The sequence below is a fragment of the Podarcis muralis genome, chromosome 9 (genome assembly GCF_964188315.1).
Source record: "Podarcis muralis chromosome 9, rPodMur119.hap1.1, whole genome shotgun sequence".
NCBI lineage: Eukaryota > Metazoa > Chordata > Lepidosauria > Squamata > Lacertidae > Podarcis > Podarcis muralis.
The window spans coordinates 60775081-60802913 of NC_135663.1; the positions used below are offsets into that span (position 1 = coordinate 60775081).

Consider the following 27833-nt stretch of genomic DNA (forward strand, 5'->3'; position numbering starts at 1 on the left):
AGGAGAAGCAAAGTCACTGGATGTTTCAAAGTTTGTAAAATGTTTAATTTGTTATGAGGCAAAATGAAAACTAAATAAAATATATATAATAAACAGGCTTATAAAGTTAAGACACACACATCCCATCCCACAGATGTATGCCTCCTCAAGTTAGGCGTGAACTCTCCATTACATTTGTATATTTCCAATATTTTTATTTTTATTTTTGCTACTATAAAATACCGTGCTGAAATGTTTAAAAGTCTCTGATGATCATTGAATCTTCCCGCCAGCCTTGCCATCCTCTCCTGGCGCGCCTTTGGAGAACCACTAAATCGCACCCCGTTCACGCCGCGTATTCAAAGCCACGCCACCTCGCACGCTAAGAATTCTGGGAGCTGTAGTTTGCCAGGGGTGCTCCTAAGCAGGGTGAGGCTCCCGCTCCCCTCACGGAACTACCAATTCCCAGTGAAGAAAGAGATGTGGTGGTCAAGCCACTCCGGCCACAGCCTTTTATCAAAAGGTCGCTGCGTATCCCGTTTCCCTAAGCAACACCCAATAAAAGCCTCCATAAAAAAGTAAAAATAAAATAAAATTTCAGCCGTGAGAGGGGCGGCCGCAGCCGGCTTTCTCCCCCCCCCCCAAATGCTTTACTATCCCCTCAAACGCGGCCTGTCTGGACGGAGGAATCGAGGCGCTCGCTCGGCCGTCCAGAGACGGAGCGCGTGAGGTAAACCCTGACCAGGCCCAGGAAAAGCCACGTCGCTGAGGCGGCGGGGCTGGGAAGATGGGCCGCGTAAGCGCTTCTCGTAGTCCCCGCCGCTTCAGGGCGCTCGCCTGGGTGTGCAGCGAGAATTTGAGGCCGAGCTCCGGGGCAGCAGCAAGGCCGAAGCGGCCCCGGAGGCCTTGCCTGCCGCCACACCCAGCCCGCTTCTCTTAGCGCGGGAAGCCAGAGGCGACTAGGCCTCGGGCAACGGCAGCAGCGTTTTCTCGCTGGGGAAGAAGGTAGAGGCCGGCTTGGGAGCCTCGGCCCAGAGTGACTGGGGAAACCTAGCCAAATGGGCGGGGTTTAAATTTTAATAATAATAAAAATATCAGCACCTTCGCCAGAAGAAGGAGGCGGAAGCGAGAGGCAGAATAAGAGACTCCGCTCGTCCCCTCAAGATCCTTGAGGACACCTCGCTCTCCCAAACGATTCCCACCCGCATTTTATGCTTCCCCATAAATCTCCCCGCCTCTTCTCTCCGGTAGGAGCTGCTCGCCTCGGCCGCCTCCAAATACCTCCAGGCTCCAAAAATAAATCTCATTTCCCCTCACTGCCACCTCTTTTCGTCCCCGATCCCTTGCATAGGCTTTGCTTTTCCTCCCTCCGAGATCCAGGGATCCTTCGCCCCCCTGCGGATTTCTTCCAGCTCTCTCGCTCTTTTCCAGCCATCCCAGTACTGCTTTCCCAGTAACCCGCTTCCATTCATTCATCCATCCATCCTGCAAACTCCCAAACATGCCGGCGGATTCCTCGTTGGCTCTTCCGCAGCGCGAGATCTCCTAGCCCGATCGCCGCCTTCCTTTTTCGCTCCTCCCGGCCAGATCTTCGCCATCCTCCCGCCCCCGGGCCCCACTTTTCCCTCCCACTGCCCGGGCGGGAAAGGGGAGGGATCCGCCGCTGCCCTCCGGGGGGGAAATAGAGGAAAGCGGCTCTTTAAAAGCGGGGCGGCGCCGGCGCCTGGGATCCACTCGCCTGCTCGATCCCTGCCTGGCCGCATCCGCTCCTGCTCCGTCCAGCTGCGGCACAGCCTCCTTCGCTTCCTGCCCATCCGAGGCACCGGGACCGCGGATCGCTGTATGTATTCCCTTCCCTCTTTAAAATGTTTGCGGACTTTCTCCTCTTCCCCACCCTCGCTTTTCCGGGGTTGCTTCCCCCCCTTGCGCAGGATGAAACCCTTTCACCAAAGCCTTTTTCTTACCGGACAAAGGGATCGTTTGATTTTGCTAGGAGGTTTAAGGGTGTGTATTGCCTTGAGTTTCCGTGTATATTTCGCCTTTCGCTGATGTTAAATTTAATGGCTTTCCCTGGGAGCTTGCTGTTTAATCTAAGGCATGCCAGAGATACTCCCTTTTCAGAAGAAGCCTGCCTTTGTCAGGGCGTTTGAATGACTCTTGTGGGGGTTTTTTTCCCAACTGCTTTGCAATGCTGCTTCCTCTATCGGTGCGTGGTATCCCTTACATGTACACACACAGGAATTTAAGACTCCAAATAACTTGAGACTTCAGTTCTTCTGAAAGCTGTTATTTCAGAATTGCTCTGAAATGCTCCCATTGTCTCCTTACTGATGCTTGCATATAGATCTAGTGAGTCCGTTTTGGGGGTTTGTTAAAAATGGGGCTCCTCTTTAGAAGTATTCGAGAATAATTTATTTTGCACAAAGATCACTCCACCAGTCTGTGATCTGTATAAATTGATCTGGAATAACTACCACACCCACTTAATACTCTCTGTGTGCAGATTTAGTCTTCTGGAAGTCAATCGGGAGGCAATTTATATGTTGCCATTACTAATTTTTAACAACACATCCCATTTTACTATACTCATTCCTGAAGTGTTCTTACTGTAAATACTTACTTACATATGTATCCCACCTTTTCTCAAAGCTTCTCAGAACTGTACATGGAAGTTGCCATGTTTTATCCTTAAAACTACCCTGTTAAGCGAATTTGGCTGAGAGTGACTGACCTGGTGGACTTTGTGACTAGGCAAGCACTTGAAGCCAGGTTTCTCCAATCCAGCACTCTTACTAACTCAAGTTCATTTTGTGGCAAATGCTTAAATAATTATAGTGGCTCCTGGTTTATTTCTGGGCCCAGAATATTGGTGCCAGTGTTACCTTCAGACTGAGGTCTTTGCAGTTTGGGACTGAGCTCCCTCTAGTACCTGAAAGAACACCTGCCTCCCTGTCATCCTGCCCTTTATGTTCAGATATTCTGCCTTCCTCTGGGTACCCATATTCAAGACAGGGGCTTCTCAGTGGTGGCACCAGACCTATGGAATGCCCTTCCCAGAGAGGGGCACTAGGATGTGCCTCCTGGCTTTTGGCACCATTTAAGGATTTTGTACTGAGAGAGCAGCAATTTCACTAGCATAGCAGTGATATATCTTATCCCTATAATTGGTATAGGATTGCTCTGCCCATGTTATTTTGTTATATAGAGTTAGCTCACTAGTTGGGCTCAGCCTCCATTGCAATATAAGGAATAATAGACTTATCTTGAGATTGTTATTAGGATTACAGCTAGACAACACATGTGAAATGCTTTGAACACTTGGAATAATTATGCAAATGTTATTAGATAGATCCATAAAATATTAGCTATCATTGTTAGCATAGACATTCCATACTTTTGAAGCTGCATTCTCATGATTGAATTCAGAGGTAAAAAAGATAGAAGATTGTTCTTTTCACTGACGACATGTTTTCAATGAGTCTTTCGCTGGAACATATGTTAGCATGCACACACACGCATGTAGCTGGAACATATGTTAGCATGTTAGCATGCACACACACATACATACACCTTCTCCTGGTAGCATGAATAATTCAGCATAAGAATATAATATAAGCAGAGCTGGATCAAATGTAAGATCAGTATTCTGTTCTCACAGTGAATGACCAGATGTCCATGGAAAGTCTGCAAATAGGACCCTAGTGCAGCAGCCGTCCCCCCACTTGTGATTCACAGTACAGTGGTACCTTGGTTCCCGAACTCAATCTGTTCTGGAAGTCCATTCGACTTCCAAAACGTTCGCAAACCAAGGCGCAGCTTCTGATTGGCCCCAGAACCAATGCCGACAGCTGAAAAGGACGTTCGCAAACCAGAACACTCACTTCCAGGTTTGCGACGTTCAAGAGCCGATTTGTTTGGGAGCCAAGCCATTCAGGAACCAAGGCACCACTGTAATGGTATTCAGAGGCATCTTGCATGGCCATCATGACTAGCAGCCACAATCTAGAAGAGGATAGTAATTCTTATCTTGCATGAAAAGGAGTTGAAGTGGTCTGCAGGAAGAAAACTAGAGCTGATGGAATTTCATTGGGGTAGATATGCTAAACCAAATGTTTAGCCAGCAGTGGCGAAAAGCCTCTTGGTTTTAATGGAAGATGCATCTAGCTTGACTTGTAATTTCTGCCTAGGCAGAATTGTGATAGACAAAGTCTGGAAGCTGGGAGAGAAAGCCAATCAAACCAGCCCCAAAACAAATTGCCTGAAGAAGGGAAACTGAGAAATGTTGTAATTTGAACTGTTTGGGTCAGCTTCTGAGAGGCTAAACCACAAGCAAGCACAAGGCAAACCAGTTCTTGAAATCCTCACATATTCGGTTGAGTGTCTATTGCACAACAGACCCCTTTCCTCATTCCATCCAAGTTCAATGATTCATTTTCCTCTGCTGGCAGGGGAAAAGATCCTGTTTCAGAGAGGCTTGTGTGTTTGCCAGTAGCTAACAACACTAATAACGGTTGACCTTAAAAACTTTTACTTCTATTTTCCTTAAGAAAACTCAGTATCTCTCCTATGTCAATTTGCCTGCAACCACACGGTGCCTGAGATTCTGTTCTGTTCCTTTATTTTATTTATTGCATTTATACCCTGCCTTCCACCCCAAGAAGTTCAATGGTGTACATGGTTCCCCCATCTTCATTTAATCCCCCCAACAGCCTTGTGAGGTAGGTTAGGCTGAGAGGTGGGCCACACAGTGAACTTCATGGCTAAGTGAGGATTTGAACCCTTGGGTAGTAGTCTGACACTCAACCACACTGGCTCTTTTTATTTCTCTCTGTAAGCCTGAAGAGCAACAATAACCCATTGCTAATATCACATCTTGAGAAAGGGCTTGAATGCTACTGTAATGTTCGGACCTTTTCTCCATACTCTTATCTTGAGCTGCCCATGTAAGCCTGCCTGGAGTTCTTCTGACATCCCCCTTGCAAGGTTTGTTACTCAGTCATCCTTCAGCAAGGCCTCTTGGGAGCATCAGCTGGTAATCCTATTTTGTGGCTACAATGCAGCTTTTGAATTTTTCTGTGAATATAGGCCCTTCACTCTAGCTGCTGGAGAAGTCTACAGTGTTTATCCAGGGGAGGAGGACTTGCAATGTACCATACTGTGGCTCTTTGCAAAGGCTGGTTCTCATCTAACAGGCCTGCATTTTTAAAAAAACCACTTGGTTAGCAACAGACACAACCTCATTTGTGCCTCTTTTCCTCCTACCAGTTATATGCCTGCCAGATCTCTCTTAATTCTGAAAACTCATTCGCTCAGTGATTGTGTCCAGGAGAGACATTGAGATTCTGGGGTAGGGAAGAGAGTTGATATTGTGCCAGAGGGGCCTCTCAGCACCTTGCATAGATGCCTACCTGTGCGTAGGTTTGGATTGCACAAATTCGGAGCCTACACGCCTTGCACAAAGGCAAGAATAGAAATGTGATGAACAACAAATGAATGTTGGATGTGCTGGAGAGGCAGGGTCAGTTGGCATGATTGTGATACCCCACTTTTATAGGGAAACCCAACATTTGCAAGGACCACTGAGTCAGAGACCAGTGGTGCATTCAGCCCCATCAGAATACTCACTGAGGACCACATAGGTAATTGCCATAGTGTTGCCTTGTTTCCCTGGCTGGGTAAGGGACAGTTTTATGACAGCTTGGGTGCCTTCATACTCCTAGTCTACCATAAGAAAAAAGATTAGGAGAGCAGTGTGCACAGAACTCTGTAGCTGCCATAGTGCAAGACTCGATTTCCCCAACGGGGAAACATACAGTGCTCTTACGGCTGCGGGGTGGAGAAGCAGTATTTGTGAGCTATGTGGGTGAGGTAGCCCCCACAAATAATTGCTTGTGAAGCTGTTTAACGCTTTTCTACAACGGAGACACTTGTGTTTTCACTTGGTCTTGCTAGAAAAATGTTGTTGTCTTCATAATGATTCACAGATGTTGTTAAATGTCTTGCTGAGTTGGCGTAAGCCGGGCTTTAAAACGCTTCCAAATGGAGACGGAGAATGTTTTATGCCATATTTGCTGTGAATAAGTATCCAAAAATGTTCCTTTTTAAATTTGTGCGCAATATAAGAATGTGACTGGGTTTTAGTGTTCACAGTAGTTTTAAACTGAACATTACCCACTTTTTTCTTCTTTCTCACCAGAACAATCATGTTTGAAATTAAGAAAATCTGCTGCATTGGTGCTGGTTATGTAGGTGGACCAACGTGTTCTGTCATTGCACATATGTGTCCGAAAATTAAGGTCACTGTTGTTGATGTCAATGAAGCTAGAATCAATGCATGGAATTCCGATACACTTCCAATTTATGAGGTAACTGAATTTTAATAATGCAGTTTTCCATTCTTACCTTACTATACTTGTCATATCATATATCTCTTCCAGACTGTATCTCATTGTTAGATGCCTCCAAAAATGTGTGCTTCCTTTTTTTCCCTTCCTTTTTTCTTTTCTTTTCTTTTTTTTTTTTTTTGCTATTGCTATTTTTTAATGCTATTGTCATTATTAGCATGTGTATCCCACTCCAAGGAGTTCAGGGTGGTCCCAGTTTACCTTCACAACAGTCAAGTGAACTGAGTAGAACGGAGCAGTAGTGACTGACCCAAGGCCACTTAGTGAACTTCATGATGGAAGTGGAATTTACTAGTAATATAATAGCAAAAGAGGAGGGCTTGGACAATGGCTAAGCAGTGAGTCATATGCAACACTTCTAAGAGCTTGAAATCATTTGTGCCCCTTTAAAGAGGTGCTTAACTTTGCACTAGGAAACAGAGCACAACCAGTAACATATCACAGGATGTAGTGTGGACTGCTCTCTTTTAGTTGCACAAATAGCAGGAGGGAAACATAATTAAAACTGCAGGTGTGGGCACAGACCTGGAATTCAAAGGAAAAACTCTGGCCTCTTTTTTTATGTGTAAGAGTCATATAACACATCCATGTCATTGAAAAGGTTGAGTTCCTCGATGTGGCTTAGCTCCCCGAGCCAGAAAAGTAGCCAAGTTTGTTTGTAGAAGGAACAAGAGGCACTCAATCCTTTTCACTCTATGAGGCACAAAATTGATTTGAATGTAAATGGCTGGAAGTTGTTCCAAGTTTACAGGATTAGATGCTTCAGGACAGGGCATTAGATCTGGTTATTTTCAGGCTTCCCTAAAGAACATAACACTTTACGAAAGGTTATTCTTTTGATGATTAGGGCCTGGGTTTGCCATTTGGTTATTTAAAATGAACATGCATTGCACATCCAGGAATTGCACAATTCTGTGAAGAGTCAGCACATTCTTTCTGACTGTAGAGCGGTGATTCAATTTTATCTACCTCACAAATGGTTTATTAATGGGAAACATGTCTGTTTCAAGACATGGGGAAGTGGTTGCCACTGACATCAGAGCAGTGGTTAATGCTGTTTTAGGGTACACTGGCAGAAGCACAGCCATGTTTTTCAATAGAACATTGAATTATTGTTTCTGTTTAGAAAATTGCTGCAAATTGTGGCACAGAATTACACTAAATGACATGTTATTTTTAGTCAGTCTTCAAAAAGGGATGGGGCACTTAGAATTCTGAGTTCCTTAAAATTATTGGGATTTAAAGTGCTTCCTTATTTTTTGAATATATGACCCGATAGGGTTGCTATCAAAGGTTGTTGATCTTTTTTTAAGGAAACTCTTGACATTGTTGAGCTTCTTTTTACAAAAACTTGCCTAAAATCCAGGACAAAGCACCACCCTTGAAATCCCGGGGGAAACCAGACCTTTGGCAGCCCTATGACCTGAATATGTTACTCTTAAAACAGCTGCTGGAGTTTATAGTTCAGGTTGCATCAAGGGTAAATAATGGCAAGTGGCCTTTGTTAAAGCCCTGTTTCTCTGGATGAGTTAAATTTTAATCCAGAGTATAAAGTATATATACTGAAATGGCTCAGTGGGAACTGGGTATGCTTCTTAATACAGTGGTACCTTGGGTTAAGTACTTAATTCGTTCTGGAGATCCGTTCTTAACCTGAAACTGTTCTTAACCTGAAGCACCGCTTTAGCTAATGGGGCCTCCTGCTGCTGCCGCACCGCCAGAGCACGATTTCTGTTCTCATCCTGAAGCAAAGTTCTTAACCCGAGGTACTATTTCTGGGTTAGCGGAGTCTGTAACATGAAGGACCTCTGGAACGAATTAAGTATATAACCAGAGGTACCACTGTACATGCCAGACATTGTGGTTGGGTTTGCACAGAATACTATACCATGTTTTAGGGTTGCATGTACTAATTTATGCAAGCCTATCAGAGCCTCTGGTCTGAGCAGTCACCTCTCCTCCTCCCACAGAGGCTGGGAGGAACAATGAGCCCACGATTCAGTTTTGCTTTCCCTGATTCTTGACGTTTTTATCTGCAGGCCAGAAATCCTGGTTTATAATAAACTCCAGTTAATTGGAAAACAAACCGACTTCACACCATGGTTCTGAAGTGGGCTTCTTTACCAAACTAGAGTTTATTTTGAACAATGATTCCTGGTTTGTTCATGATCACAAGCCAAGCGTTAGAACAAAATATATCGATCAAAGGGGTTGGGGGTCTCTTATGGGGAATGCATGCTGCTTGTTCAGGTATAAAGCACATTTTAACCCTTAAATAACTTGCTGATATTTTTCCAGCCAGGGCTAAAAGAAGTGGTAGAATCCTGCAGAGGAAAGAATCTCTTTTTTTCTACCAGCATTGATGATGCCATCAGAGATGCTGATCTTGTGTTTATTTCTGTAAGTAATTACTTTCCCCCTTGAATAATGCTAGGGGCAGAGATTTTGGGAAGTGGAAGAAAACAGTCTCTTTCTCCGTCTGTCTTAATAAGCTACTCTCAGCTGGCTGGTTCATGTTAGGGAGGGAGTGGTTTGCACAGATATACAAAAACCTTTCTGCCCTTTTTTGTGAGTTCCACAAGCACAAATATAAATAGTAGCAGCACTGACAATTTTGTGTGGTGCCTGCAGATTTAAATGGTAGTTTAAATAATTTTGCTTTCAGATAGGAGTTCTTCCTAACCTTACCTGAAAATATCACTTTCCACTTTTTGTGTGGAAAACATGTACTGTACTCCGCCACTGAGTCATAGCCCATCCCATAAAAAGTGTTGGGGGTGAGGAGAGAACGCCCCAACTGGACTTTGAAAAATGAATTGCAAATCTCATCTTGCTAACAGTATGTTCTAGATAATCAACAAATTGGAAATCAATGTTCAGAATTCTTTTTGTGTGTTGGGACTCAGACGATTCAGTTGCTGAAATTCACTCCTTTTCCTAATTTAAGAGAAAACAACTCAAAGGGTATGGGGAAGCAAAAAGCAATTTTGCCTCCAGAATAAAGATTTCAGAGCGCTACAGTTGAAGAGATGTCATGAATGGCCTTTTCATAAATTGGGCATGAGCTTAGGGATGCTTCTTTAGTAGCTGTGTTGTGATAGATGGCTCTGCTAGCTCCTTCATTCACTGTGCCAGCCAGCAGCTGGATGAACAAATGGAACAGAAATCTCTCTATGTTGGAAGGAATTATATCGGCAGTTCTTTTTTGTGGATGTAGCCATTCACATAAAGAGGATGCAAGTTGTACCGAGGCCTGTTTTAAACTACTTTTTCTGTGAAGCCTGCCCCCACTCCCCAAACCTAGAAAGGGTTTTCTTCATTCAATAAATTAGGGTGCATGCAAGCTGTGTGACTATATGTGTTTCTGTGTTTCTTTGGGAGAGGTGGCCTGTTTCAAGAGGGGGAAAAAGAACAGCAGAGTCCTTAAGTTGAGCAGGTGAGAGAGCTAGTCTGATCTTAAAGCTCTTATAGGCATTTGGCTTTGCCACATAATCTGCATTGAGCTGTGCTGAAGAGGCCTCTGGTGGAATCCCTGAAAATTCCTCCTTTGATTGCAGCTTAATAAATATACTCAGGCTGAATCCCTGCCTGATATTATTCCTCAAACACCAATTGAGATTGTAGGCTTGAAGGCAAATACACCACTGTAGTACCTAACATCTGGACTTTCATGGAAATTTGGTTTCCTTAGTTAGCCAAAGTTGAATGAGAATTTTACATTAACATGACAGCCAAGAAAGGGGATATCAACATTTTTTCAACCTCCTAAATAAATGTCCTTTGCTTATACCTGCAACCAGGTTAATACCCCAACAAAGACCTATGGCATGGGAAAAGGTCGGGCAGCAGATCTGAAATACATTGAGGCGTGTGCGAGACGGATCGTGCAGAACTCAAACGGATACAAAATTGTGACTGAGAAAAGCACCGTCCCTGTCCGTGCTGCGGAGAGCATTCGTCGTATATTTGATGCCAACACGAAACCTGACTTAAATTTGCAGGTAAAATAACCATTTTGAATTGAGTGCATTTTGATCTCTCTCTTTTAATGCATTTGGGATTGGACTAGATAACCCATGGGGTGTCCCTTCCAACTTTATCATTCTGTGATTCAGATTCAGTCTTTGGTCTTTGTGTGCAGGTTCTGTCTAACCCAGAATTTCTAGCTGAAGGCACAGCAATCAAAGACCTGAAGAATCCAGACCGCGTGCTGATTGGTGGAGATGAGACGCCCGAGGGTCAGAAAGCAGTTCGCGCTCTGTGTGCTGTCTATGAGCAGTGGGTGCCCAAAGAGAAAATCCTTACAACCAACACTTGGTCATCTGAACTTTCCAAACTGGTTGGTATCCTTCGAAATTCTGACATCGACAAAGTAGAGAAAGTATGAAGTATCGGCTTAGCAGTGTTAGATCTTTGGTATTTTGTTAGCCTCTGAAAAGCGCTGTTACAAAATATCAGAGAAGAAGCAAGTTTCATCTGTCTGTTTCCACAAAAAGGCTTTTGCTGCACCACTGATTCGTACTCCCAAGGCATCAATACAAAGGTTGATGGCATCTGGGCAATATTTACATGCTGTGACTGTCTGTAGCATGTTGATCCCAAGTCCTCAGCTGCTTTATCCATGACTGTGTGGCCCACTGGTCAGATCAGGGTTGTTAAGTCAGTAGCAGCCAGAGGCTCCCTAGGCCTACCCAGGTCCTCGTAGTAGCAGAGCAGCCCATGTGAATAAGCCTGGAAACTGCTGCCTTGGCTTGGGAAAATCCCACTGCTGTTTACAATCAAACCTTGGTTCCTGAACGCCTCCATTTTGGAATGTTTCAGCTCCTGAATGCCAAAACCCTGGAAGTAACTGCTCCGGTTTTCAAATGATTTTCAGAAGCCGAACATGCTACACGGCTTCTGTTTTGAGTTTCCCTACTGCATTGAGGCTTCCGCTTTCACTTTGCGGTTTGTCAAACATTTCAGAAATCAAACGTTCGACAACCAAGGTTTGGACTGTACCTTAAAGTTGATTTTGCTGATTGAGCACAAACTACCTGCCTTCATCAGATTAATTTTGCAACAAGCCCTATTTCATTTTGGTGGGGTTAGACAGTGCCTGTTAGAAAACCTAAAGCAAATTAAATCCAACACCAGGTGGGTTTATAAAGGAAGAGATCTGAAACAAGTGGCCTGTCACTGGCTCTCGTGGCTTTAGAAGTAAACTTGGCAATCAGTATCTCAGAATACTTATTTCTTTGTCCAGTGCCAAGTTTACACTATCAGGTAATGTGATAAGACATATGTGCCTCTGGTATCGGGGAATTGTGTGGGGGACTGTGGTTCTGATAAAGAAGTCATTATGCTCCTATAAAGTAGCTATGTTCTAACACAGATGTAATATAATAAATAGCTTTGCTAACAAAGATATATGGATTTTCTAGGACCCATTTTCTAACATTCCGTTCCCATAATAGATGTACTGTCATACTTAATCTGTCGTCCGCCATTCATTTCAGCAGAAAGAAGAAGAAGAAGAGGAGTTTGGATTTGATATCCCGCCTTTCACTCCCTTTAAGGAGTCTCAAAGCGGCTAACATTCTCCTTTCCCTTCCTCCCCCCCCCCCCAACAAACACTCTGTGAGGTGAGTGGGGCTGAGAGACTTCACAGAAGTGTGACTGGCCCAAGGTCACCCAGCAGCTGCAGGTGGAGGAGCGGAGACGCGAACCCGGTTCCCCAGATTACGAGACTACTGCTCTTAACCACTACACCACACTGGCTCATTCTGAAACATTCTGAGGTTGTTTTCTTGTTTCTTTGTCATCTCCAGGCAGCTAATGCTTTCCTCGCCCAGAGAATCAGCAGTATCAACTCCATAAGTGCTCTTTGCGAGGCAACAGGTGCGGACGTTGAAGAAGTTGCAAGAGCCATTGGAATGGACCAAAGGATTGGAAGTAAATTTCTGAAAGCCAGTGTTGGTAAATGCGCTCTCTCTCTCTCTTTCTGTCTTGGTTGTGACTTTTGGCAATATGGTGTTTAGACAACAGGCCTTTCTAAACATGAGTTTTGTGGCCTTCTTAAGTCTGTTCTTCAACCCAGATTTTTCTCAGTAACAGTTGCCAATTTTTTTATTTTTTTCTCCCAAATGTGTAATTCCTTTTTTGGACTCTAGCTACAAAATCCTGCTTATTTTAACAAGACATAGAATGTTCTCGGGAGAGAAACTTCTTAAGCATATTCATTTATTTGGAAGGCTCTTAAAACTGGTCAGCATTGATCCTGAAGCAAATAAGTTTTTTGGTTAGCTATCACTGGATATAAAGACACCCATCAGGTGTTTTTAAGGTTACAAACACCTGGGAATAAGCTCCATTGAACTCTTTAGGGGTGTGCATCTCATTAAATGTACCTAGGATCAGAGTGCACAAAGAGAAATCATACAGGTGGAGTAATGAGGTTCTTCCTCCCCCATACAGGATTTGGTGGGAGCTGTTTTCAAAAAGATGTTCTGAATTTGGTTTATCTCTGTGAGGCTCTGAACTTGTCAGAAGTCGCTCGTTACTGGCAACAGGTAAGAATGTATGCAGTGGAAATTAAATCTCTTAATATAATTACTCTCCTACCTTGTTAGCAAGTGTTTTGTTAGAACTGAGAATAGCATCTATTTTCACATCACTAATACTTTTGTTAATACCCCTTTTGCTGCTTTTCAGGACCAAATTATTTATCACTTTTGAGTCCCAATTGGGAAGAAAAACTATTTTCAAATATGGCAACATTTTCATTCATTTATATAGCTTTGGGATTGAGTGACAGTCTTACATCAAATACATTGCTTGGAAATAAGTCCTATTGAAGCCAACAGGGCACTGCGCAGTAAGGACTGATGTAGATATACCTGGATGAGCACTTTGGGCATATTGGACAAGTCTTTTAGGCAGCAAGGAAACTACCCAGGGGAAGCAAGAAGTTGGAGTGCCCGTAGAGGAATTTATGGATTTGGCAATGGGTTCTATAATTCTATAAAGTAAAAATCCAGAGATACAAAGTTCAGGGTTAGCATGGAGAAGGAGAAGCCAGTGTACAACAGAATCTGCACCAGCAATTGCTTAGGGTGAAGCTGACAGCCTAAGCAGTCTGCCTCGCCCAACTACAAAAGTAGTCCCGGAAATCGACCTCACAAAATGTGCCTAGTTCTGATTCTTTCTGAAAGTCAGACTGCCCAGAGGGTAGGACATAGGCCACTAGTGATCCATTTTTTTCCACTTGCAGAAATTGGTAGGGAGGAGGAAGCTAGGGCCCCAGGAAATTTGACCTCTTGGTGTGGAATGGGCCTCTGGCACTGGGGCTGAGGAGGAAGCAGACTTCTGCAACCAAAGGTCCTACAGGCTTGAAGTAATCACAAGATCGGCTTTTTCTCCTGCTGGGTTCAGAAATTAACTAGCCACATCGGCCTTTTCATTATTATTTTTTAAGAGCATGGGTTGGATCCAGACTATTAGTTGAACTTAAGTCACATTGAAATCAGCGGCACAGGTTAGTCATGATTTAATTGCTCTCATTCAAATCTATAGGACATAAGTGCAACTCACTGAAGACTAGATCCAGCCTCCTGATTCTAAGCCATGTTGTAGAGAAACATTTGAAAATGCTGAGTGATGAAGAGTGGGAGTTTGGTGGACATTTCTGCTATCTGGATCCCCGTCATGGTCTTCTGTGATCAAATCAGAATAGCCCAAATAGCTGCTTTGCTGCCGTGATATTGCTCCTAACTTTAAAATAGCCATTTTAGACCAAATGTGACTAGGAAGAATATGTACATTAATGCAGAAGAAGCACATGTGTACATGTAATTGAGCTGCATGCATTTTCTTTATCCTTTGGCATTTGAGATCCTGCGCACTCCTTTTATCAAGTGCAGACTCATGGAAATTACTACTAACATTGCATTACCATTGATTTAGATTCAGGTAGGTAGCCGTGTTGGTCTGACTGAAGAAGTGTGCATGCACACAGAAGCTTATACCAAGAACAAACTTAGTTGGTCTCTAAGGTGCTACTGGACAATTTTTTTATATATTACCATTGATGTGGCTCTCTGCTTCCAATCCAATTGCAGGTGATCGACATGAACGACTATCAGAGGAGAAGATTTGCTTCTCGGATCATTGACAGCTTGTTTAACACTGTCACCGACAAGAAGATTGCTATTTTGGGATTTGCATTCAAGAAAGACACCGGCGACACAAGGTAACACAAAGTGAGCTCAAGCCGCAGTTGTAAAAGATACCTGTTCTCTGAGCTACTTCATGCCATGAGCCAAAATAGACCCAACCTGCGTTTAGAGGAAAACAGGACACTGTTCCCAAAATAAATGCCAAAGATTATACCCTAAGGTGTTGCACTGATATAAAGCTTCCATCAGCAGAGTAAAGAGGGGAGCTGTTTCAGTACATTCCCTAAATTTGCTCTGGAAGGAAGCCCTTGAGGAAGATTTGGGTGAGTGGGTGTGCTCGGAGGGCTGTTGGAGGGAGGGGAAACTGCTGGACACAGCTGCTTTCCATTCTGCTGACAGAAGTCTCCCCCCCCCCCCAGTGGAGCAACACTGTTGCATACAACCTCAATAACTTGTTTACTACTGCAGCATTATTGCCCATTTTTCTATTCAAAAGGCTCTTTGTTTTTGAACGAGGTCCCTTTAACAGTCTTGCTGCATAACCTATGGACATTCTCAGTTGCGTGAACTTTAAAATCTCTTTTCCAAGCAGCGATGTAGCTTATGAAGAGGAGAACTCCACAAGTAAAGGAATATGCCGTATGAGCCTCTGCTTCTCCCACTGATTCACTGGAGGAGAAACCCTTGCATGTTGGGGAACTCCTCTACCAGTTCTGAAAACATTGGATGGGGCATGTGGGACTGTGCCACAATGGGGAAAGGCAGTAACCTGGGATGCTCCCATGTCCCAAGGAGAGAAGGTTGTGCTCACCAACTTTCTCCCCCTGACCCTGACCCTGACCCTCGATTGGTTGAGTCAGGGAATTCCCCCTCTTTCATCTTCTGGCCCTCACTTTTGACTCTAGAGAGAGTTGTGCAGTTGGCGCATGTTGCAACAAGCTTGTGCCTTGAGACACAGGTTTCTCTGAATCTGAGTTTCTCCCTAAAGGGGGCAATTTGCAGGAAACGGTTGCTAAATTCTCACGGACCAATTGATCCCCTGTGACCCATTTGCCTTTGGGGTTTTCTTGCAGCCACTTACCCATGCCCCCTGGGCAGCCTCCAGCCTCTTTGGCCAACCCATCAATCATCCCTGTAACCCAGAGGGATATGTTGCATAGAGATTCCCAAAAATGGGGAGAGGTTTCGACTCAAGGTGGAAATTCTGCCCTATTAAAGAGGGGGTTTTTTCTGGCCAGAATTCCAAGAACTGCACAAGTAGTTCCTTGTGCCCTAGGACTTGTCTTAAACAGTAGCCCACTCCTGAAGACACCTGTGCAAACTGCTTTTGAAACCAAGGTGACTTTTAGAAGTAATTTGTGCTATGGCATGAAGCTGGGTTGCTTTTTAAAGAAAATAACAAGATTTAAAAATCCCACTAGGTATGTCCAAGCCCTAGGTGCCTGTGAAAGTACTTTTTGCATTCTGCTCTTTGTAGGTTCTATCTTTATGGGTTCAAAATGTCATCTATAGGACTCTGAGGGCTAGAAACATTCTTGTTATAACGTTGAAAAAAGAAGGCTGTGATAGTTAAGAATGGGAATTCTGTGGCAGACACCAGTTTCTAGTGAACAAAAGGGTAACTTTCCTGGTTTTGAGTTCATGATACAAGCCAGGTAATTGGATAACAAAATATCTGATAGGACAGATAATTTCCCCTTGACCTGTTAAATTGATGGAACTTTGTTATTTACCCGAGCTTAGCTTATTTGGAGCTCTGATTTATCTGCCCAGCAATTGTTCTTGGCTTGTGGTGAGTTCAATGCTAGCTAGCTGTGCAGACAGATGTTCATCCAGTTGCTCAGCAGTGCAGCTTGATTGAGTTTTAGTGCTACAGACCTCACAAAAGATCAAAAACCAGTCTGATGGGGCAACAGACCATACAGTGGAAGCTTAACTGTGTATCCAGTTGTAATGCAGTGAAAAACAGATTTTGGTCATATAAACAGGTGACGTGGAAGATCAGATTTGGCGCAAGTTGAAAGGGGGGTTTAATTAAGGCTCACGTTAAGACAGTGGAATAGTATGAGACAGAGGAGGAGGGAGTTGTATTTTTTAAAAAAGTTCTGTAGACACTGACTCTAATATAATGTAGTTTCTGTATAATATGCAGCTAATTTGCCATCTGATAACTTCTTTTCTAGTTACCTTTGGCCTGGAGTGGCCCTTCTCTGTTTATGGCTTTAGGATTAACAGAGTAAGCCAAGGCCATGACTCAGCAGCAATTCCCTGATTTTACCGTTTGAGTTGACAAACACTCTGTTAACCACAGATTTTAAGAGGAAAAGATGGCGTTTTTTTGAGACCTTTACAGTGCAGAATGGCAAGCTTGGAAAAATGTTGTGGCAAGGATGGAAAAGCTGCTGAAAAGCTGTGTTTTGTTTCTATTCCTTGTTTATTCATTTGGTTTTGCTACTAGCAATATAAGACTTACTCTTGCAAGATAAGACTATGACAACAAGGGACACTGTTTCCCCAGGTTTGTCCAATCATGATGATCATGCAAATGATTTGATTTCCGGGAGGCTTCAGATGCCAGATTTATAGTGCTAGCCTTTGTCTGTTTACTTGGAAATAAAGTTTCACTGTGTTCAAGGGGACTTACTCCTTAGTAAGTTAAGATCCTGTAGGACACCAACTACCTCCTGCCCACTTTCATTCCACAAATCACATTGCAGCTTGTAGTTACCAAATGCAACTTTCTCATGAAGCCTTCTCAGTAAAAGGTTGATGGGGTTGTTGTTTTTTTCTGTAGAGAGTCCTCCAGCATCTACATCAGCAAGTATTTAATGGATGAAGGAGCGAAACTTCATATCTACGACCCTAAAGTGCTAAAGGAACAAATCATTCTAGATCTTTCTCATCCAGGTGTATCTGAAGATGATCAAGGTGAGTGGGGCTTGCTTTTTACAAGCTCCTCCAGCTCTGAGGGTATAGGCTTGTCTGTACAATAAAAACAAGCTACTCTTCTTCTTCTTTGGCGATCACTCGTAGCCGATTGTCTTCCATGAACACAGTCTTAACAGCGAGTCTCTAAGTGACTGTGGAGGCTAATTCTGGATCCACGCGTCCTTCCACAGTGGGGACATAGGTTTCTGGGTGCGATTTGATCACAGGTGAGGGTTTGCCAAGCATGCCTTCCTCTTAGCACGTTTCTCCTTTTCGCCCTGAGTTCGTGCTTCTTCAAAGTCCATGACACCTTTGGTAAAGGCTGTTTTCCAACTGGAGCGCTCACAGGCTAGTGTTTCCCAGTTATCAGTGGGAAGCCCTTTAAAACAGTAGCAAAACCTAGAGCACATTCCTCCTTCCATCTAGTGCAGGACATTTTGGAGTAAAGCTATTTAAGAGTCAGAAGTGAAGAACACCGATGTGTCCCTTGCAAGAGGTAGTTTCGCAGGACTGAGGCATAAACTGGAAAACTCCTGTTCCTTACTGCCGACAACTCAAATGCTCAAATGGAACAGGCCTCCCATTGATAACCATATAAGGCAAGCGAGCTGATTTGTTAGGCTGTAATTAAAGTTGAGTTTGACCAAACTGCAGGATGCAGTGGAAGACAGGAGTGCCTGGCATGCTCTGGTCCAAGGGGTCACGAAGAGTCGGACGCAACTAAACAACTAAATAACAAATAATTAAAGTTGTAGGTAGGCTGTGTATCTGTGGAAAGTGGGGTTGGGGCAGTTCATAGTATGGTATGTGGGGTCCAGAGACTCTCATTTTGTTGAGTTTTAAAGCACGTTTCTAGCCCTCATCACTATACAGTTATGCTTGTAAAGGAGATGAATTTATTTGACCCTATCTACATCAAGCTATAGGGACGCGGGTGGCGCTGTGGGTAAAAGCCTCAGCGCCTAGGGCTTGCCGATCGAAAGGTCGGCGGTTCGAATCCCCGCGGCGGGGTGCGCTCCCGTTGCTCGGTCCCAGCGCCTGCCAACCTAGCAGTTCGAAAGCACCCCTGGGTGCAAGTAGATAAATAGGGACCGCTTTCTAGCAGGAAGGTAAACAGCGCTTCCGCGATGTCACGCTGGCCACGTGACCCAGAAGTGTCTGCGGACAGCGCTGGCCCCCGGCCTCTTGAGTGAGATGGGCGCACAACCCTAGAGTCTGTCAAGACTGGCCCATACGGGCAGGGGTACCTTTACCTTTTTACATCAAGCTATATTTTATCCTTATCATCAAACTCCGAATATAATTACACACTGTATTAATTAACATCATTTTTAAATATATTAGTGGCCATGTGATAATTTTAGCTTATAAATTTTATAGTTTAATGTCTTAATTTGTATATTAAGGTACTTTTATAGCTCTGTTTAGAGTAGGTAATGTCTTGATAACATAAATGTTTTAAGTTTTTTGTATCAATCCAGTATATTTTCTTTCAATTGTTGAATGATTCTGTGTACATTGCGGCAGCCTTTGGCTATGTGCAATAAAACTGACTGACTGACTGACTTTCAGCACTTGAGGTGTGCTGCAGCCAAAATTCAGCCATCCTCAGTGCTCGGCTTTAGTTACTGATTTATTAGTACAGAGTACACAGAGTCCTGACTGTAACTGCATACTGAAGTATAATAGCAGAGATCGCAAGCTATTGCCCAGTCAAAGTCCTTTATGCTTTCTAAGTGCTCGGCAGAATAATCCTAGGCTGTCACTGTACTACGACTAGAAAGATGGTGCTGCTGAAATGGTGGGACAGCTGCCATCACCAGTGTGTGCTCAGTCTGGAAAAGGAGAGGCAAAATGCACAACTAGAAAATGCACATGGCAGGGAAAGAACAGGCATGTCCCCAGTGTCCCTGGAAACTGCCAGTGCCCACCAGTTGGGGACTGTCCTACTGCCAGTATCCAGATAATGCCCATACATTGGGTGGGTGGGGGTTATGAATTCTCCACAACTGATACACACGCATGCCAGCATCACACAGGATCATACGACGATGCCTCCATTTGATCAGCCCCAATGGCACAGCAACCAACAGCCCAACTACTCCCAGTCCCCAGGCAGCCCTCCAGGTGGGGGTGTGGAGCTCCTCCTATGCCTTTACCACCTTTGCTTTCAAGCCCAAAGGGGGGAGAAAGAATCACCACCCACCACCCATGTAGTTACTGGCTGGGATGCCTTCAGACATCACACACAGCCCTTCTGGGCCAAGAGTTCAAGACCAGCCTGTGGAATGGTTGGCAGCATGTTCCATCAGTGCATCTGAAGCCTATCCATCACAGCAGCGAGATGAGCGCCACGCACCATAGTCAAATTTGACTGGAATTTACTGTCCAGGGGTCCTTTACAGGAGCGGTGTATCTGTCCTTGATTTAAAACATTTTCATCCTCTCCTTCAGCCAGAAAAAACCTCCCCAAGTGGCTTACTTGTGTCATTGTGGTTTGTTTTTGCCAGCAACATAGACCCTGTGCCGGCAAATCTTTGGCATAAAATGGTGCCACAAATCTCTCATTGAAATCAATTCACAGTTATAACCTCAGGGAGAATACTATGAAGATGATGTGCAGATGGCATCAAACCCTGGCAAAACTTGCCAAAATGAATAAAAACAGATTACCGTATTTTTCCCTCTATAACACGCAGATTTTTTCTCCTAAAAAGGAAGGGGAAATGTCTGTGCGTGTTATAGAGCGAATGTGTGGTCCCTGGAGCCAAAAAATCAAGCAAAAGTCAAATCGTGAGTCACGGAGAAGGGAAACCTGAAAAGAGGAAGAGGCTGCTTTCCTGCATTCTGCCTCAGGGTCTTACTGCCCACCCTCCTCTGTTTCGTTGCTGTGATTGCTGAAACGGAACAAAGAGCAGGGAAAGCCCCTCCCCTCCAGGCAAGCAGAGGAATTAGAATTCTTTCTAATTCCTCTCTGTGCTCCGGTGCTGCTGGGGGAGAGGGAGAGAGAGTGGGGGAGGGAGAGGGAGAGGGGGGGAGGGAGAGGGAGAGGGGGGGAGGGAGAGGGAGAGAGAGGGGGGGAGGGAGGGAGGGAGAGGGGGAGAGAGAGAGAGAGAGAGAGAGAGAGAGAGAGAGAGAGAGAGAGATGGCTGGTTGGGGGGGAACTTTTACCTTTCTTTCCTCCCACCCGTTAAATCCCTCTCCAGCATTCTTAGCCAGCTGCTTCTCTGCACACCCCTCTCATGTCCCTTCTTTGTTTTTCCTTCGCTCCCCACTTAAAATGTGGTTACAAAGCATAGATCAACATGGATCCTCTGGATCTTTGCATTGGGTCACCCCAAATTCACCATCAGATCACATAGCATGTCCATGGCTACAGCCTGCACCCAAAAAATCACGCACCCACTGTTGCCTGGGGCTGCAATGGTGCAAAAATGTGGTTACAAAGCATGGATCCACAGGGATTCTCAGGATCTTTGCATTGGGTCATCCCAAATTCACCATCAGATCACATAGCATGACCATGGCTACAGCCTGCACCCAAAAAATCATGCACCCACTGTTGCCTGGGGCTGCAATGGTGCAAAAACGTAGTTACAAAGCATGGATCCACAGGAATTCTCAGGATTTTTGCATTGGGTCACCCCAAATTCATCATCAGATCACATGTCTGTGGCCACAGCATGAAGCACAAAAATGATACATCCACTGTTTCATTCAGAATGTTTTTTCCCTTGTTTTCCTCCTCTAAAAACGATGTGCGTGTTATGGTCAGGTGCGTGTTATAGAGCGAAAAATACGGTACCCATGTGTTGGAGATGTAAAAAAGAGAAAGGGCCCTATCTACACATGTGGTGGAATTGTATAGAAATCCATGAATTTTGGAATAATATATACAAAGAACTCAAAAAACTACTTAAACTTACTTTTTAAAAAAGACTGGAAATTTTCCTCCTAAGCATGCTGCCAAAGGAACTTGGAAAATCAAAAAGACAATTGACCATGTATGGGATAACAGCTGCCAGAATATTAGTGCCAAGAAACTGGAAGAGTCAATCAATACCCCATATAGCAAATTGGCAGAATCTAATGGTAGAATACCTGCAGCTAGCAAAGATGACAGAAGGAGTTAGAGGTCAGACAAAACACAGAGACTATAAGGAATGGAGAATATATAAAGAATACTTAGAAAATTATGGTGTAAACAGAAATCTGGCAGAATTAGACTGATCCTTGAAATTCATAAAATGTAACTGAGGTATAATGAAAAATCACAAGAAACAGGTAACTGTGCTGTATAATGTATATAACAGATAAAGTACAATGAGAATACTTGGAAGTCTTTTTAAATGTTTGCAGCACTTTTTATTTCTAATTGTGTGAATAATCAATGTATTAATAAAATACTTAATGTTGAGGAATTCCATAATTACGTATGTTTTTTCTTTTTATTTTTTCCTTGATTTTTATACCCTTGTCCTTATCTTGTGTTTTTCTTTTCTTTCTTTCTTTCTTTCTTTCTTTCTTTCTTTCTTTCTTTGTTGTGAAAGAAATGGCAAATACTGTATCGATGTATTCATTTTAACTCAATAAAGATCGACCTAAAAAAAATAATGAAATCAATTCACAGTCCTGCTGTTTCTCTCCCTCTCTGCTCCTTACAGTGTCTCGACTGGTCACCATTAGCAAAGACCCGTATGAAGCCTGTGATGGAGCCCATGCCCTAGTTATCTGCACCGAGTGGGACATGTTTAAGGTAAACAGAGTGCCATTTAGCAACATTCAGAAGAACCAGGGCTAGCAACTGCCGTCCCTGAAACAGTCTCTGAGTTGTTGGGTTTTATATATATATATGTATATAGGAGCTGGATTACGAGCGAATTCACAAAAAGATGTTGAAGCCAGCGTTCATCTTTGATGGCAGAAGAGTCCTTGATGACCTTCATAATGAATTGCAGGGCATTGGCTTCCAGGTAAGTTTTGCTTTTGCCCATCCACTAATTCACATTAAAATCCTTGCATGGTTTTAGAGGGAAGCAGAGCAAGGATTTATTCAATCCCTACACCAACATGGCCTCTTTTGGTATTACTGAGAGTGCTGTGTATTTTCTGGGCTTTATAGAATCATACAGTTGGAAGGGGCCCTGGGGGGTCATCTAGACCAACCCCCTGCAATGCGGGGATCTCCACTAAAGCATCTATGACAGATGGCCATCCAACCTCCAATGAAGGAGAATCCACCACCTTCCAAGGGAGTCCATCCACTGTCAGAACAGTTCTTACCATCAGAAAGTTATTCCTGATGTTTGTTTGGAATCTCCTTTCTTGTAACTTGAAGCCATATGATAAGTCAGAACATAGAAATGATTACCCGTGTTGTTCCAGGCAGGTATTGGTTTGTAGGATGTTGGTGGGCCTGAACATGTCTTGGGCAATATATACCTTAGGCTGCATACTGTGGTGGCGCCTTGGGCCATGCCAGAGTCTTCAGCAGCAGTGAATTACACTTATCTGTGGAGATACCTTTGCACAAACCTTGAGTCATCCCTAGATGTAGCTAAGTTACTTGGTCTAAACCACTGAGCCTCTTAAGCTTGCCAATCAGGTCAGTGGTTTGAATCCCTGTGACGGGGTGAGCTCCTGTTGCTGTGTCCCAGTTCCTGCCAGCCTAGCAGTTCAAAAGCACGCCAGTGCAAGTAGATAAATAGGTATCACTGCGGCAGGAAGGTAAATGGTATTTCTGTGCACTCTGACTTCTGTCACGGGGTTTCGTTGCGCCAGAAGTGGTTTAGTCATCCTGGCCACATGACCCGGAAAGCTGTCTGTGGACAAACACCAACTCGCTTGGCCTAAAAGCAAGATGAGTGCCACAACCCTGTAGGCACCTTTGACTGGACTTAACTGTCTAGGGGTCCTTTACCTTACCTTACCATGAACTTACATGCTTTTGTCCTAAAAGTTGCCAATATTCTGAGTTACTGTAAATGGGGCGGGGGGGGGGGCGGGACACCAGCTTGGCAAGCAACTAGAGAAAAAACTAAGGACGATTCAGCAGAAAGCTTTGTACTCACACCAAGGATATGTGGCTGACCATCCCATTCAGAATAACGAAAAGGTTTTCGTCCAGATCAAATTGGCTAGAAACCCAGGTTATTTATCATTTATTATCTTAGTTGTTAAATTTCTATACCGCTCTTCATCCAAAGATCACATGTTCTTTCAATATAAAAGCACAATCTGGAGCTCATTTTCCTGTCTCAAGTGTGCCGGGTTGATTTGGGGTGAACCATTGTCTGCATTACGTAGGTCGATCTGATGTGCATGGTCCTGATTTTGGGTGGGGGACAGGAGTAAATTGTCTTTAGTTCCCTCATTATACTGTTGTAAGGATTTTAATACACCTTGTGAGAATAAGAACCAGCCTAAGGCGTTCACACATCCTCCCTGTCTTTGCAACATTTATCTGGCATAGAAGGCAATAGTTGTGGAATATTCTGGTTCAGATATCTGAAGGAAAGATGTCTCTGAACTCTAGATATTGAAACCTTTCTGTAGCACTAGCAACATTCAGGATAAGGGAATTCCTACATTTTAAAAACAAGGGATCATCTGGCTTGAGTGCTGCCTTCTCTATGCACTGATCAGAACCTGGTAGAAACACACAAACCTAGGCATGTTCTCAGTCTTAGCACATTAGAGATGTTGGGATGGGGCGGGGCGGAGAGGGAAGCTTATGCCTGAACTGGCCTAAGAGGACCGTGTGACTTCAGAAGGTACTTGTGAAATCACATTTTGGGTCCTAACATCATTTTGGGAACACCAGCGATTGTATACTTTGTCTGACTTAACATCCCTATGTTTTGTTCCCTTTAGATTGAGACAATTGGGAAGAAGGTGTCGGCAAAAAGGATTCCGTTTGCTTCTTCATGTGACATACCAAAGTTTAGCTTGCAGGATCCTCCTCTGAAGAAGCCAAGGGTATAGGTTTCAATTGTCACCGAAGGGCTCTTCCCATGTGAGCTGTAAACCAGCATGAATTAAAACAAAAAAACGGGGGGAAATGGGACACAATGGAGCCAAAGTTAAGTGCTTGTCCTTTTGATATCAATGGGACAGGTAATCATGTCCTCAAATATTTCCTTTTGAGATCAACAGGACTAAAAAGTACTTAACTCTGACTGAATCATGCTGAATATTTTCTCATAATGAAGACATTTTTTTCAATAATAGCATTGTAGCTGGGACATTTCAATCCAGAATCTGTTTTATAATCTCTATTTTTATAATACTGGAACTTTTGTCATTGAAGTGAAAAACTGTACAGTCATAGATGATTTTAGTAATTTTTATATATATATATATATATAAACTCAGCTTCAACCTTCCAAGACTTCCTACTCTGTGAGGTTTACAAACTGCACTTTAAATTTTTATGATGTATGTTGCAATCCAAAAGAGAAAAGGGATTTTCCCATCTTGTTTGATACGCTAATCTGTACTATGCCATGCAACATTGCTCATTTTAATTTGACTCTAGGCAGGTGTGGGCAGCTTGCTCAAGGATAGCTTTTCTTTTCACCATAATATGTGAACCACGGGGCTCAACGGAAGGTCTGTTGCTCCCATGAAACACCACATCTTCCTATTTTGGTGTTGGGATGGCTGCAGAGATGGGTTTTCAGGATCAGAAGGCAGCCTGAAGTCAATACATTCCTTGTGGTAACGTTATAATAAAATCAATGATTGGTTATTTGTTATCCTGAGACTTGCTGCCTGGGACAAGCTGCCTCATTCCTATCCTATCCTTTCAGCAGCAGGTTCTTGTCTATAAAATAACATGCCTCTATAGAACTGGCTGAAAATATGGTACTAAGCAGTGTATGAATGCAATATAACTTTACAAACCTGAGAGCCCTATTAAAGAGGAATGGTCTGGATATGTGCTCTATATTTTGCTAACTGTTCTACCATTACAGCACGACTAGCCACAAACCTGATCATCAGAAGTCATTAAAAATCCTCCCAAAGCAAGCAGGAAGATAAGCTTTTTATAACATGGAGTCTGTACTTTATTCTCTTAGGTACACAAGCATGGGCTAGTAGCTTTTACAGCCTCCGCTGAAAGTTAGAGAATAAGGAAGATTTCACTTCCCATTGTAGCCAAAAGCTGCTTCTATTTGGTTTCAACAACTTTTGATTTCATCCAGAAATAAAAGTGGTTTTTCCAAGTTTCTGCAGTGGCTCTGAAGTCAAATCCCTACTACAGCAAATGCTGTCTTTACTAGAAGATCACACTATGTCCAGTTCTTTCTAGATCATAGATTTAATTTTACTAGAGCAAGGGTTCTTAAAGTGAAAGCTCTGCATGTTGGTAAAAACAGGCAGATTCTTCCTTTCCAATTACCAGGGCATTGAGCTAGGAAGCGGAATTCCAATCAGCGTATTGTTAGTGGCTCTTTAATCTACACCCCCAATTCTATTCAACTTGCTAAAAGTCATACAACGGCCACCTGTTTTTAATTGTTTTTTGGGGCTTCCTACATTCTTATACTTTGGGAGTGGAAGCATAGCAAAAGCTCACAATCCTTCCTCTTTCCTTCGATCAACTGCAAGCACTGCTCCCTAGAGCTGCCTTTCTGGCAAAACAGTCTCCCAAACCATTTTCATTAACATATTTTTTTGCATTAAGTCCAATTTCTGGAAGGGACATCACTCATAAGGCAACCGCATATCATTCATGACTGCCGTGAAACACAGTGGTTTCCCACTGCTGTTTCAACACTTAACGCTCAAGAATATTGCCAGAACAAAAAGTTCACAGAGTTCCAGCAGAACAGAACCTTATGTCATATATTATAATCTGCTTACTACCTCATTGTGATTACAAAAATAAATATTTGTCTACTCATTGGTAACGGTCTACTGTGATGCTTAGCTTTTTCCAGTATTAAGTTGGTTCTATTACAGTGGTGCCCCGCAAGACGAACGCCTTGCAAGACAGAAAACCCGCTAGATGAAAGGGTTTTCCGTTTTGGAGGCACTTCGCAAAACGAATTTCCCTATGGGCTTCCTTTGCAAGACGAAAGCCCATAGGGAAATCTCCGGGACAGCGGGGAAGCGCAGCGCGTCTTCCCCACTGTCCTCGGACCTCCTCCGTAGCCTGGCAGCGGGAGGAGGTCTCTCTGCCCCCCCGCCAGGCTTCAGAAGGCTGCTCCGAAGCCTGGCGGGGGGAGGAGGTCTGTCCGCCCCCTCGCCAGGCTTCGGAAGGATGCTCCGAAGCCAGGCGGCGGGAGGAGGTCTCTCCGCCCCCCTGCCAGGCTTCGGAAGGCTGCTCCGAAGCCTGGCGGGGGGAGGAGGTCTCTCTGCCCCCTCGCCAGGCTTCGGAAGGCTGCTCCGAAGCCTGGCGGGGGGAGGAGGTCTCTCTGCCCCCTCGCCAGGCTTCGGAAGGATGCTCCGAAGCCTGGCGGGGGGGGGGCGGAGAGACCTCCTCCCGCCGCCAGGCTTCGGAGCAGCCTTCCGAAGCCTGGCGGGGGGGCGGAGAGGTTTTTTAAAAACCCTGGGACAGCGGAGGACTTCTCCGCTGTCCGGGGCGATTTTAAAATGCTGGCGGGCGAGAGCGAAGGCTTCGCTGCCGCCCGCCAGCATTTTAAGATCGCCCCGGACAGCGGAGAAGTCCCCCGCTATCCCGGGGTTTTTTAAAATGCTGGCGGGCGGCCGCGCTGTCCCGGGGTTTTTTAAAATGCTGGGGGTGGGAAGAAAAGCCCCCCCCCCAGCCTTCAGAAGAGGTCGGGGGACAGACTGTCCCCGGACCTGGTCTGAAGGCGGTTTCCATAGGAACGCATTGATTGATTTTCAATGCATTCCTATGGAAAACCGTGCTTCGCTAGATGACAAAACTTGCGGAACGAATTAATTTCTTCTTGCGAGGCACCACTGTATATACCTTTGGGGCGGGGGGGGGGGGACATTCCCGGCGTGAGATATATAACGAAAACCATGGTATTCCTCCCAGCCCTAAAAAGGATCAAAGAAGATGCTAAATATTACCAATGTGGTGTAATTTTCAAATGATCTCATGCTGTTGTGAATCTGTTGAAGGGTTTCTGCAGTCCCACCCCACAATGAACAGACCTTCACTACACCTTATTACGGTACAGTTGTTTCATAACTGTAATAATCCATCCTTCCACCCCTAAATTGTTAATACAGTACACAGAAATTTCAGTGATCCGTACTGCAAAATGCAAGACTTAAGTGTGAAGTATAGAAATATGCCACATATTATGGCACAAACTTGATGGGGTTAGAAAAGAGGCCCTCTCCCCCTTGGAATTGATAAAACACCTCCTTAGATCAATAGCAATTC

At 44.1% G+C, this 27833-nt stretch overlaps 1 protein-coding gene across 3 annotated transcripts; it reads left to right on the forward strand.

Moving 5' to 3' along the window:
* The first annotated feature begins 692 nt into the window (after window positions 1–692).
* UGDH (UDP-glucose 6-dehydrogenase) lies at window positions 693–26382 on the forward strand. Of its 3 annotated transcripts, none has more exons than XM_028745252.2 (12): window positions 693–709; window positions 6176–6344; window positions 8682–8783; window positions 10184–10384; window positions 10525–10722; window positions 12194–12341; window positions 12840–12934; window positions 14483–14613; window positions 17334–17467; window positions 22132–22223; window positions 22330–22440; window positions 24341–26382. In XM_028745252.2, the coding sequence occupies exons 2-12, from the start codon at window positions 6183–6185 to the stop codon at window positions 24449–24451; spliced, it is 1485 nt and encodes a 494-aa protein (XP_028601085.1). In that variant the 5' UTR covers window positions 693–709; window positions 6176–6182; the 3' UTR covers window positions 24452–26382. The 3 variants fall into 3 exon arrangements, with proteins under 3 accessions (XP_028601085.1, XP_028601086.1, XP_028601084.1); XM_028745253.2 differs by lacking the exon at window positions 693–709 and adding an exon at window positions 839–1819 and having other exon boundaries at window positions 12194–12317; XM_028745251.2 differs by lacking the exon at window positions 693–709 and adding an exon at window positions 850–1819.
* Window positions 26383–27833: the final 1451 nt, after the last annotated feature.